Source organism: Talpa europaea (genome assembly GCF_964194135.1).
Source record: "Talpa europaea genome assembly, chromosome: 14".
In the NCBI taxonomy this organism is placed as follows: Eukaryota; Metazoa; Chordata; class Mammalia; order Eulipotyphla; family Talpidae; genus Talpa; species Talpa europaea.
Window position 1 is genome coordinate 19,464,776 of NC_140082.1, and position 13,694 is coordinate 19,478,469.

Consider the following 13,694-nt stretch of genomic DNA (forward strand, 5'->3'; position numbering starts at 1 on the left):
GGGCCACTGAGCAGACCCCACACACCTCCCAGTGTGAAGACAGGGGTCAGAAACAAGGATGCCAAGCCCAGAAGCAGGAGGGGGCACCAACCCTGCCCGCCAGGGAGGACCTGCTGCTCCTCTCAGCAGTGTATTCAGGCAATTTTCCTGTTCTCCTCCCACTCTCTGGTGAATCCTCCCTCCCTCCCACGCCTACCCGCACCTCTGGTCCACACCCCAGTGCTTGGATACACAAATAAATAAATCTTTTTAAAAATGAAAAGAAAAGACCCCCACAGGGGCACACACTAAACCCTTCGTGCTTGTGAAAACGAGGTGCAGGGACAGGAACAGTTGCAAAAAGGAAAAGTTGATCAGACAGAAGAGGATATCGCCAGCTGGAGAACTATTGAGAGTTGAAATGGGCCGGGAATTGGATTCTAACATGGGATCGAACATGGTTTATTTTGGGGGCGATGTGCTGGGTCCCTGGAATATTCTGGTTAAATATAAAATGGAGGGTTGTGATGAGAACATGCGGAGTGTAGCATGGAGGGTAACTATTCGGTGAGGCGGGCTCTGAGAGTGAGACGGGGGCACCTGAGCTGCTCTGAAAGTCTCCTGAGCCTTTGAAGTCACCAGAGCATCAGTCACTTTCCCAAGGCCTCTCCCCAAACAAGACAAGACACGGCGACCCTTCGTGGAGCGAAGCCCTGAGCAGATCCAGGGCCCGTGCCATCGTGGGGCTGAGTGAGCAGGAGATTGTGGGGCACAGGCTGCTGCTCCAGCTCAGGCACCAGGGCCCCTGTGGCCATCACCTGAGCCCTGCCCTCGGAGGGGCGCTGGGGTCTGCGAGGGCGCACACCTGGGAGCGCGGGGGACTGGAGCAGATAGCACATCTGGCTCTCTACAGTGAAGTTGCCCCTGCTCTATGTCACATTAGGTGGTGTGTGAGGGCTGTGTGAGCCCTGATCGCATACTAGGTACCACAATGACTCACCACCGCCCAGCTACAGAGGACAACTCTCCACTTAAAGACACGATTCCAGTTCCCGCAGAGCTCTCCCTGACCAGCGAACACTGCCTGCCACCTCCTGGACCCATGTGGCTCCTGGCGCTCCTTCCTCATCCCGCATCCTCCAGCTCCCCAGGTCTCCTCAGGGCATTAGGCAGAGGGTGCTGGGTGCTGCCTGCCCAGAATGGGCCCTGCCCCTCAGCTCCCCCAAGGGTCTGCAGAGTCCCTGGAGGGAGGAGGGCTTTCTCTGCAGTTTATCACCAGGGCGTGCCCATCCCCCCATCTGCCCTGACAGGGAAGTTCCCACACAAACTGTTAGACCAAGAGCCACTCAGCCCAAGAACCCCTGAGCTGATTCCCTCTTGACTGGCCCACTCATCTGCACCTCACTGCCCATCCCAGACCCCAAGCCCACCTGCCAGTTGGGGAGCAGCCAGCAGCCATGCCTTCCCTCGACCAGGCTCCAGATCCCAAGGATGCTCGCATCATCCATTCCTCAGGCCAGAGCTTCGAGCAGTTGAGGCAGGAGTGCCTGCGGAAGGGCACGCTGTTTGAGGACGCAGACTTCCCGGCCAACAGCAACTCTCTCTACTACAGCAAGGAGCCCGAGAGCCCCGTCACGTGGAAACGGCCAGGGGTGAGTGCAGCCAGAAGGTGGGGGTGGCAGGCAGGGGGCTTGCAAGGAGGATCCAAGGACCCTGGAGAGGGCAGCAGGAGAGGAGGGAGCAGGAGGGGAGGCAGAGTACAAACCTGATCCAGGCCAGCTTCCCAGGGGAGGCCATGCAGAGTGATGGCTGGGAATGATGCAGGGGGCACACAACAGCTGGCGGGGCTGGGGGTGCTCTAAGGGGGACTCCAGGGCATCTGCTGCATCCAGCCCCCAGCAGTCTCACTCCCGTGGAGGTCAGGACTCGAGTCTGACAGTGTCTTGGTAGTCAGGGAGTGGAGGTCAAGGCTATTCAGGATGAGTTGGGCCAGTCCCAGGCACCAGGTACCCCCCAAGAGGAGAGCGTGGGAGGCAGCCCCAGCCCCCATTCCCAGGAGGGTGTTCACCTGGGTGATGTATGTAAAGTGCTCAGCAGCTTCTGCTCAGAGCCCAGGATGCTCAGTGTGGACGGGGCTCACGAAGCAAGCGTGCAGTGTCTCCATGATAGGGGTGCATAGGAAGCAAGGGGCTGCCCAACACATCCTGTTTTCCCTTCCCGCAGTACCCATGAGCCAGTGTCCATGCCCCCCCACCCCTAACAATTGGAGGTGATGGTCCCAAGGCCATCAGATGCTGCCTGGGACAAGGAGTCAGTATTTCCTGTGCTGGGTTAGTCAGGGCTCAGTCTGACTGGGTGGTGCTGGCTGCTTTCCCTCAGGAGGGCCCACTGGGTGGGTTTGGCTGCAAGGAACGGAGTGCAGAGAGGGCCGGGACACAGCTGAGACCCTGCACCCATCTGTCCAGGGACTGTGGTCACACCAGTCACACCACTGACTCCCCACACCTCAGTCTCCTCCCCTGTGAAGCTGAGACACTAGTGCCCACGGTAGACACGGCGTCCTGCTGCGGTTACTGGCATCACCATCACTTGCTCTGCATCCCACCTTCTGAAAGGCACTGGGTGCCCCATGTCTGCCTTCATGCTGTCTCCTTTCATGAAAATAATGAAGATGTGTTAAATACACAGCCTGTCTACTTAAAACACACACACGATTCTGGCACTTCAGGGCAGAGTTCAAGGTACACATGAGTTGTTTATACAGTGGTAAGCTCTTTGTTGGTATTTCCTTATGTAGGGTGTGTGTGTGTGTGTGTGTGTGTGTGTGTGTACTGACCTATTTTCCAGTCTACCTGAATCATGTCTAAACGGCTTCTGGTAGTCTAGCATTATCCTAAACCTGACAAGGCTATCACTGAGTGCCTCAGGCTTTCTCCTGAAAAATTCTAGTTACTTCCTTCCCTCCTGCTTACCTCCCTGCCTCCACTCTTAGCCCATCAAGCCACCCATCTGCCGCCTGCGGGACTCATGCCCTCCCCTGCTCAGTGCCCTCTCTGGGGTCAGCACTGCGTAGCAACGAGGCATGGATTCCCCCAAAGGCCTGATCCTACCACAGCCTCCCCTTGTCCCGCCACCACAACACACTGTGACCATCACTCAGAATGCTGGGCATGGTGTAGGAAGCTGAGGAACAATGGGGTTCTCACAGGCAAGCCAGTGCCAGCCTCTCAGAAGACGGGCTCTGAAGGGGCGTCACAGGCAACAACAGCACCGATGGTTTCATTAAAACAGTATGAGTTGGAAAGAAGACACTAAGTGTGCTTGGGGGGATGAAAGCCTCCTAGGGAGGGTCCCTGAGCATGAGACCAAGTTCCCCAAGAAGAGAAGAGGCTCCTACACTGACGGGCATGTAGGCAGAGGGGATGGAGGGGCCAAGTGATGTGACTGGCACATCCTACCATGAGGCGAGGCTGTCCCTTCGCATGTCCCTCCACGGGGAAAAATACTGAAACAGGAATGAAGTGTTCTGCTGCAAGAAAGGAGAGCCCACCAGGAAGGGTCGGGAGGGCCAGGCCTCACTGACGATGTCCTCATTCTTCCAGGAAATAGTGAAACACCCAGAATTCATTCTCGGAGGAGCCACCAGGACTGACATCTGCCAAGGGAAGCTTGGTGAGTGAGAGGGTCGCGCACGGAGAGCTGGTGGTTGGACAGATGCTCCTGGGGGTCTGAGCTGCCGCCAAGGCACAAGCAGCGCAGGTCCCCAGCTACTCCCTGCACAGGGATGGGGAACATGACTCCTCCCATCTTCTGCTTCCTCCTCCTCCCCAGTTGGCCACCTGCTCTGCTGAAGGGGAGCCAGAGGACTCTACATCCCTGGTGCTCTGCTCCCCACCAGTTTTCAGAGAACAGACAGATCCAGAGGCGCTGCCTGGCTGCTGGCTCCATCAGAACATTAGCTCGGTTGCCTGCTAGGCCTCCCCTCAGCACTCATTGCCTCACTTCATCTTGCCAACCAATTTTGGCAAAAGCTCCCAATTTTACAGAGAAACCCAAGTCAGGGAGGCAAAGTAAATTATCCAAAGTCATAGACATGATAGATATGCAGAGTCAGGACCCCAAATTCCTCTTAACCACTTTGCCACACTGCCTCTGGGGTTCATGCTTTAGGGACCACCTCAACCCCCAGAGGAATGAACCAAAGAGAGCAAACTACTGTGAGCGGGAGCAGACACTGAGTTCCCCACAGCTGAGGTCACCACTGTGGTCTGACGGATGAAGTGGGACATGCCGGGAGCTTCATAACAAGTGGCTGAGTTTCCCTCCCAGAACTCAAAAGTCACACATAGAATGATGATAGATGGTTGATACACAGACAGACAGACACATGCATCATGACAGAAGATAAACAGACGATGGACAGGGAGGTAGGTAGGTAGATGATAGACAAAGAGACACAGACATGGTGGATACATGGAATTATACATTCTAAATATAACCTTGGCTTTTAAAAAAAAAAGTGTTCGGTTGGTCTTCATTTTCATTTCGGTTTATCCCCCCTAAGAGGTTCTCCCTGTTCTCTTCAACATCCCCCTCTCAGTTGTCATCCCCATTTTTCCTCTACCTCCCCTCATGCACCTCTCCACGCATCCCCCTGGTGATACTCTTTCGCTAGGGATTATCATTCACTAGAAAATCATTGATGGGACTCCTTTGTTTTTTCTAAAGTTTTAATTTGTCACTTTGGTATAAAACTATTTTGAAATTATAATATTAGTTAATAGTTGATGACAAATATTATTTTGTGGCACTTTTTCTACATCTGAATACTGTATATAACATATGAATGAGGGGCCTCCCCTGGTGGCACAGCAGTTGACCACTGGGTTGCAAAGCTGCCCTCAGCCTTTGCAGCGCCGGTTCAATCCCCGGCCACTGGTTGAGGGTTGCACATAGTGCGACAAACCTCTCCTGCTGTCCGCTGCTCCCCTCAGTAGTATATTTTCTCAGTCTGCCTGTTCTGTTCCCTGCTCTGGCTCTGGTGAATTCTCTCACCCTCCTGCGCTTCTGACTGTACCTGGTGCTTATATAAATAAATAAATAAATCTTTAAAAAAAAATAACATATGAATGAAGGAGGGCCTCCCTGGTGGCCTAGGGGTTGAGTCTCAGTGCTATTACTGCTATGGCCTGAGTTCAATCCCCAGCCAGGGATCTAATCCACAGATGGTGCAGCAGACCTCTCCTGTCTAGCACGCTGCTGCCCTTAGCAGTGTATTTCAGTTAAGTCCACCTGTTTTGCTCCCCACTCTGTCTCTGGTGAATCCTCTCACCACTCTACATCTAGCCAATACCCCACTTCTATGAAAAAAAAACAAAAAACAAAAACAACATGTGAATAAAGGATAACAATAAAATGGACAGCCGTGAACCAGCCCCCCAAATAAGCACTTGACTATCACCAACACCATCGTTGCCCCTCCCTATCAGTGGCCACCTGCATGCTTTCACCCGACAAACTGAACTTTGCAGGCACCCTCACCCAGCATCGTGCTTGAGGTGGCCAAACCTATCCCTTGGCACAGACTCAACAGTGATCAGTAATTTTCATCTCTTCTGGGTGTTTTCCCTAATTTTGAATTGTGTGAATAACATCTGAATCTCTCTCTCCAAAAGTTGAGCATATTTCTGGCAAAATAGTCTCCAGCAATGACCAAAAAAGGGTTGTGTGACAGTGTCCCAATTCCAGTGTTACAAAGAACTTTCCAGAAATGTCAACTCCCAGGAAGCCACCCTTGAGTTCCAATGAATTCAAGTGGTATTATCATACAAGCAAATAGATTTGGGGTAGAATGGGGAGGTCCTGTTGGTTAAATAGGTAATTCCCAGTGTCTGCTCAGACACCTTTCACAGGCAGCATCTCGAGCTCTGATAGGTACAGATGAGGTGCCCGCCCCATGCTCAGTATGAGCACATGAACGCATGTGGGAGTCTGTACAGTGTAACCTTAAAACACTGCTTGATGTTCACACTCACTTTTGTGTTTTCCTCTGAGTGGGGGCTAACTTGAAGGTTATAGCTGGGGAAACCAGAAGATCAGTCTACATATCTTGAAAATGCAAGATACGTGAAAGTAGATGATGCCCATGGAGCTATTATTACCTACAACAAAGCTAAGTCTAGATTGGGGAGGCATGAGCCCTGGCAAAGTGCTCCCTCTGAGCTCACCCCAAGTGCCAAAGGCCAAGCAGGCATGAGACATCACTCACCCTGGCCCGCTGACACTAACTCTCACAGCCCTGGCCTCCTGGCCTTCCACGGAGCTGACGTGCATAGAGCACAGTGACACCCACGTGGGCATGACCTATACCACTGCCAAGACAAGAGCTGTCTGTGCTAAGTGGGCAGGAGAGCTGGCAAGGGAGGCAGAGGGGTGAGATTTGCTGGTAACCTTCCCACATTTTAAGATACAGAAAAAAACATGGTCCCATCTGGAATGCCTCACATCTCCCTTGGCCATGGAGTTGTCCTGTTTACCACAAATTAGCAGTAAGACCTGCGGTTGAGGACTTTTCACTTACAGGTGACTGCTGGCTGTTAGCCGCCCTTGCCTCCCTGACGCTCAACGAGAATGCACTGGCCAGAGTGGTCCCCCAGGACCAAAACTTTGGCTCCGGTTATGCTGGGATCTTCCATTTCCGGGTAAGTGAACTTACCTCATTGGGGCGCTGTGTGATGTCAGGTGTTTCTGCAGCTGCTGGTCTTCATGGGTGCCTTTTCCTCTTGAGAGAAAACTGATCAGAGAGCCCTGGGTTGTCCACCCCGGCTCTGAGGGGACCGCGCAGGGTCTTCGAGCCCATGTCAGGGGCGGGTGGGATGCTCTGCACGTGGCTCCGTGGACAAAGCACAGCTGAGCCCATCACAGACCCCACGTGAGAGTTTCCTCCAGATCTGAGGGAGAAAAAGCAAAGTGATAACGTGGACAAAGGGGTGCTGGACCTCCTGTGAGACTCAACCCTGCAACCTGTCTCTGCCCCGGGTGACAGTTCTGGCAATACAACGAGTGGGTAGACGTGGTGATTGATGACCGGCTGCCCACCTCCAACGACCGCTTGATCTACCACTCAGCTGACAACAACAAGTTCTGGGGCGCCCTGCTGGAGAAAGCCTATGCCAAGTGAGTGTCGCCCAGTGCGGGCAGGCCTCTGTCCCAGGGAGGCCAGTCTCCCTCCTGGGTCCTTTTCAGGGGACAGCCATGGAGAGGGACACTGAGGCTCTGGGATGGCACGTGTGGGGCGGCAGGGCCACCCGCCTGGGGCCCAGTCAGGGCTGAGGTGGAACAGGAGTGGCTGGGGCAGCTTGCTGTCGGGGTCTAGCTGTGCCCATCCTCAGACACATGGCGACGCGCATCCCTCTCTGCCCTTGCATGTGGATCCTGCCTTTGGCAGCAGCCAGAGTGCAGGGATGTTTCTGGGCGACGTCCCCTCCAGCACAGCCAGGGCAGAAGCCTCAGGGCTCCTGGCCAGGGGAGACTGAGATGTCACTTTCCCACTTTGGAATTCTCCTTTCAAATTTTTTTAATTGTATATTGACTGTTTTAACCAAATAAAGTGAAGGTAAACTGAGGCTCAATTAATCCTGAAATCAGCAGGACGGGATTAAACCATGAAAGTACCCAAGGTGCTCCTTTGTCACATGCCCACCTGGTCTGCATAAACCCCCTCGGTGCCACTGACAGGCTTGGGGTGAGCAGAGGGGATGCTTTCCAGGCCTGGTGGGGGCAACCAGTCCTTCAACGAGTCCTACCATCAGGGACCCCTCCTCTCGGGTCAGCTTCTCTGCTTGGGGCTGGGTTGGGTGTGGTTTCATTCTCCAGGAGCTCAGAAGAGGGAACCCATCACCTCCCTCCACCCCAAGCTGTGCAAAAGGTTTGAGTCAGTTGGTAGGATTTGAAACCTTTGCCTCAAGGAGAAGAGTACAGAATAGGTTTCCCAAAAAGAAGGCAAATTAGCTCATAGAAAGATGTTCAGCATCATTTGTCATTAAGAAACTGTAAATAGGGGACTCCCTGGTGGCACAAGGGGTTTGGAAGCGGCTATGAAGCAATCCCCAGCCTCTGCAGAATGAGTTCGAATCCTCGCCGGCCAGAGGGACCCACATGATGCAGCAGATCTCTCCTGCCTCACCCGCTGCTCCCCTCAGCAGTGTATTTCAGTCAGTCTGCCTCTTCTCTTTCCTTCTCTGTCTCTGGTGAATCCTCTCACCCCCTGCATCTCTGGCCTGTACCCCAACTCTTGTATGATAAATAAATAAACCTTAAAAAAAATAAAATGCAAATGAAAACAATAGTGAACATTGCTACACACCTACAAAGTTTATTTTATAACTCAAGCAGAGTATACATCCATAAGGTGTGTGTCTATATGCACATTCTGTGTGCAGGTATGTGTGTGTACATGTACACACATGCTACCTGTGCAGTTGTGTGATTGGGAGTACCTGAGACCAGGCAGGAAAAGTTCCTTACCTCTCTCTCTACACGACTAATTCTTTCTTGGTCAGGTCCTGTGAAGAGAGAGAGAGACTTATTTAAACATCACAGCAACCCTAGAAGGGAGAGGACAACTGTCCCCCCACTTTGCAAATCATGAAACTGAATCATGAGCGGGTTCGCAAAACACTCAGCTTGTAAGAGGTGGGTCTGGCACTTGAACCCGCAGTCAGAGTAACCCACACCAGGCTCCTATCTCACAGAGATTTCTTGTGTCTTCAGAGCATCAAGTAGACTCCAAATCCTGCTTCCCATCTTCCTCCCATGCCACCCAGCCAGGGCAAGCCTTGGAGGTTTCTGCTTCAGTTAGAAAAACCTCTGGCTGGGGGCGCCACCTTGTGGTCTTCCTCATCCCTGCAGCCGTTTCCAAACTTCTGGCTTCACAGGTTACATGGGAGCTATGAGGCACTGGAGAGTGGCAGTGCCATCGAGGCCATGGAAGACTTCACTGGGGGTGTAGCCGAGACCTTCACAACTAAAGAGGCTCCAGAGAACTTCTATGAGATTCTCGAGAAGGCCTTGAAGCGGGGCTCTCTGGTGGGCTGCTCCATCGAAGTAAGTCGCTCACCTGTCTCTCCCTTCCAAGCTCTCTGCCAGAGTCAGAGGCATGAGCAGGTGCCCTGAGCACACACAGCAGGGCTGGCACTTCCAGGACTGGGGAGTGTCAGTGTTTGTTTATTTAATTCAAAGCAGAAGTTTCTATTTAATGTCTTTCAAATGACGAAGCTCAGACACCCTTGCTGTGTCAGGTAGAACAATCCTGACAAATCTCTGTCCCTTTCTCTACCCCAGCGGTGCTGTGTGTCCCCTTCTCAGCTCTGCCCTTGCTCATTCAAACAGCCACACACACTCAGGAACGCAGGGCTGGGTTTGATTTCATGAAATGAAACCCTACTGTTTTCTGGAATCTTTGTTTATGTCACACATCATGAAAAATATAACAGTAGGTACTAACAATATTTTTTCTGTGTACACACACACATATAGTTTGCCTTGTCTACTTGTGAAACTTATCCAAGTTTTCTGTTTCCTCTTCAGTTTACCTGGGAATTTGTCCTTTGCTACTCAATGGCCCATCTCCTGGTGTTTTCAAGCTGGTGACCCAGAGCTGAGTGTAACACAGTGTCTCCTCGTGCATGCGACTGTGCACCCCCATGAGGGGATGATCAGACAGTTCTGTTTGGGGCCAGAAAGTCAACTCTTTTTTGGGAATGAGGGGCTTCTCATCCTGGGGAGAGGCTAGGAATGCCTCATTGTCAGTGCTAAGGGGCCTCCTGTGGAACATTTTGTGTGTCCCTTCCTCCTGGGGAGCAAAGAGGCCAGATCAGGCAGAGCTGAGTCTGGCCTGGTAGGGGAGTGACTTACATGATGGGCCCAATAATGCTATTTTCATACTTTAGGCCGGAAGTACTGCAGAGTCCAAAGCCCGGACACCTTTTGGTCACATTAAGGGTCATGCCTACACTGTGACGGGAATTGATCAGGTAGGTGACGTGCAGTCCTGCTGGAGGGTGCAGGGACAGCTGTGACCATGCTCGTCCTTTTCCTTAGTGCGTTGAAGCTTAAACTGAGCTTTCAGACTTCAGATAATGTGTTATCTAGAGGAGGCAGCCAGCATTCAAACAGCAAAAGAGGGAAGAAAGCAACATGAGCTTCTATCATAGTTCCCAACTTGTGCAGCAGATAGGAGAACCTGGTCTTTGTTTTTCTTTTCTTCTCTAATTCCACATGAATCCTGTGATTGCGTTCTCCAGAGAAAAGACTCAATAGGATGGATGGATGGATGGATGGATGGATGGATGGATGGTAGGTAGAGATAGATGGATAGATGGAGATTGGTACAGATAAAGATACACAGTGGACCCTTGATGCAGGGGCACTAGCTGCACATAACTGTTGATTCCTCAAAAGCTTAACTGCAATTGTCCTTCAGTGTCTATGCGGTATTGGTTTTAGGGCAACCCTCCACCCCTATGGATACCAAAATCCACAGGTGCCTAAGTCCCTTATAGTAGATTCTCCAAATTCAAGATTCAACCAACAAAGCAACATCCAGGGTTCGTTGAATATGAACTTGGAACTCTCCGATAGAGTAAAATCCAAGAAAGTGGAGCAACTCAGTTTCTTCACATTGATATTGTTTTGTCATGTGTAGTGTGATGTATGTGTGTATATACATATATGCCTGTGTGTGTATATACATGTATACCTCTGTGTATATACGCATATACATATATACCTATATCAGAGAAAACTGCTCTGAGAGCTCAAATTTCTGGCTACTTGATGAGTAGAAGTCTTATTTTCTCTTTCTCCAAAACCCTTGTGAGCTGTGCAGTTCCTACCTCAGAGCAGAGTAAGGACGGCTGGCTGAGCTTTCTTTCCTGACTCCGGGCTACTGATGTGGACAGCAGAGATCCTCAGATGACACCCAAATGGGAGAATATTGGCTTTGGAGACTTAGACGTGGTTTTTATTTAATGTGGCTGTTTAAATTCCCAACATGTGTTTCTATGCTTGTTGTTCAGCTGTAAGAGGCTAAGGATGAAGGAAAGTCAGGAGTAGCTCACTGAGCACTTCTGAGAATTACTCTTCACCTTTCACTGTGGATTCTGAGGCTCCCCAGATAAACAAGCCTCTAGGGAATTTGCAGTCTAACAAGGAACTCATTCATTTTCAGATTCATATCACGTTAGCCACCTTGTTTAGCAGGACAATTCCGAGGGCAAGTTAAGAATGGATGAGTTTTGACATGTTTTTAATGTTTATAAGTCAAGATGCTACTGGTAAAGCCAGCCCCAGCTGAGAGGACCACTCCGGAACTCACACATGAACTGATCCTTTCACATTCCCCTGTTGCCTTTGCCTTCCAGGTAAACTCCGGAGGCCAGAAAACTGAGCTGATCAGAGTCCGGAACCCTTGGGGCTGGACCAAGTGGAACGGGCCCTGGAGCGACAGGTGGGTCCCCACCACGTCTCTCTGGCTGGCTCCCACCTTAATGCTGTTCATGGGGTCAGTGGGCCAAGGCTGGCTGGTGTGTCCTGGGAAGGAGAAGTTTGTCTAACGTGCTCCCCTGGCCTCTGGGTGGCCTCACCTCATTCCCCTTCATCCCCTGGGACATGCCTTGCAGTCAAACTTGACTCTCAGGGAATTCTCTTAGGGTGGCCTTTTATCTTCCCTGGGATTGTATTCATGTCGGTGACTGTATTGCCTCCCATGCGGATAGTTCACATCCCCATGTATCTTGAGTCTTTATCTCCATGTATCATGTGTGAGTGGCCACAGTGAAGTGTGTGTGTGGTGTGTGTGTGTGTGTGGTGGCAATGAGTTTTTGGGTGTGGAAATCCCTGAGTGCTGCCAGCATGTCAGTACAGCATTCTCTGGCCATTGGCAGAAGCCCCGTGGCCAGAAGAGACAAAGTGGAATAGGAAATTCAGCCACTATGACTGTTCTGATGACCAGCATTATTTATTGGGCTCCAATTATAGGAAAGGTCTTCCTTTCAGGCCTGTGTCCCCTCCATGTCCCTTGAGAGGTGGCCCCTGTGACTGGGATGATGGGAGGGAGCAGGTGTGCACAGGCAGGACGCACCCTGACCTGTCTCTACCGCCTCCCTCTCTCCTTCCTCACCCAGAGCTCTGGCCAGCTTGGGCTCTTGCTGGCCTCTCTGCCCACCTGCAGCTCCTGGGACTCTAGGGAGTCTGAACAAATCTAGAACTTGATTAAAGCCAAGTCCGTGTTTGTCCTCAGCTCAGACAAGTCACCAGGGGGCGCCAGTCATCTGTGTGTCTGTGGCTTTATTAACCAGACTCCAGCTTGAGGGCACAAGACTGACACTGAAGTGTCCGCCTCAGAACCAAGGGACTTTGGCAGAGACTGATTCACACCAGACCCACCTCAAAGCAGGCATGAACTCGGCCTCCCTCTCCTGGCGGAAAGGGAAGGAAGAGAAATCACGAAATCAAGAGGAATAAGACTGCTTTTAGCTCCTAAGATTTATATAGTCCTATAACTTGGGGGACAGAGTCTCTAAAAGGACAAAGGCTACTGTTTCCTTTCCCTGAGAAACATGGTGAAGAGGGAGAAGTGGGTTTTACTGGAGCACAGCTGGGGACTGCCTGCCTCCAGGCAGCCTTGGAGGGATGAGAGGGTCTGTGCCCACACTGATCCCAGATCCTGATTCTGCCTGGTGCCAGAGGGAGGCTGGAAAGCTCAGCTGAGCCTTTGGACCCATTATGTGATGTGAGCCATTGGAAGAAAATGGCCCAAAGGAAAAAATCAAGGCTCTTAGTTCTGTTCTCCAGAACCCACCAGGGGTAACCTGGAGAGAGGCTCTGGGTTCACTTGGCTCTTCTGAGCCCTCCCACAGGAGTCAAGACCCACGGGTTTGGGGAAATGGTTCCCCCCTTGAGAGTGCTGAGGTGGTGGCGCCCCATTTGAACTGCACTTGATCCTTCAACAAACAGGTTTAATTGTACACGTTCATTATACTCAGATCTGTTACCTCTCAGCAGGTTCTGCAGCAACTGATTCAACCAACCTTGCGTGATGCTTAGCTGAATGCTCAGATGCAGAACCCTCAGGATAAGGAGGACTGACAATAAGTTACATTTGGATTTTCTACTGCACAGGAGGTTGATCACCCCAAGTTGTTCAAGGGTGAACTGCTTCTGGAGACAGGGGTGAGTGTGTGCGCGTGTGTGTGTGTGTGTGTGAGTGTTGGAGGGAGGAGAATGTCCCAAAGAAGCAGTGGCCTTAGAGGTGTCATTCCCAATTTGGAGGGCAGTAGGTAGCTGCTCACCTGAGGCCAGGCAACGCCCCCAGGCAGAACACGATCCAGCTTCCTAGGGAGGTCGCAGGAAGAAAGTACTGGGTAGATCAATGTCAAACAAGATGGTCAAACACGTTATGATTATGGCTTTTCAAAGTGTCAGCTGACAAAGTACAGGGGTCAAGTGAGTTTCCCTGCCTGTGATGGTCTCATGAGAAGCACCTTCTTCCATTGGCTGTGCTTGGAAATGTACTTTCTGACCAATCTCAAAGCCTCTGGCACATTTCTGGGGTCCATGGTATAATCACTGACCAGGATCTATTCCTTTCATAACCACACACCCTGGTTCCTAGGAAAAGGTACTGCCCCGACACAAGGCCAGTACTGCTCATG

General features: G+C 51.5%; 1 protein-coding gene across 1 annotated transcript in view; it reads left to right on the plus strand.

Annotated features, from left to right (window-relative positions):
- Nucleotides 1-1,436: 1,436 nt before the first annotated feature.
- The window catches only part of LOC311183683 (calpain-9-like), a gene marked incomplete at both ends in the record, with an annotated part of 63,202 nt that continues 50,944 nt past the window's right edge, over nt 1,437-13,694 (plus strand). The window contains 7 exons of the mRNA XM_084253228.1: nt 1,437-1,631; nt 3,582-3,651; nt 6,562-6,680; nt 7,025-7,155; nt 8,916-9,084; nt 9,930-10,013; nt 11,403-11,488. Of these exons, the coding sequence (XP_084109354.1) occupies nt 1,437-1,631; nt 3,582-3,651; nt 6,562-6,680; nt 7,025-7,155; nt 8,916-9,084; nt 9,930-10,013; nt 11,403-11,488 (854 nt within the window). The remainder of the gene's footprint in view (nt 1,632-3,581; nt 3,652-6,561; nt 6,681-7,024; nt 7,156-8,915; nt 9,085-9,929; nt 10,014-11,402; nt 11,489-13,694) is intronic.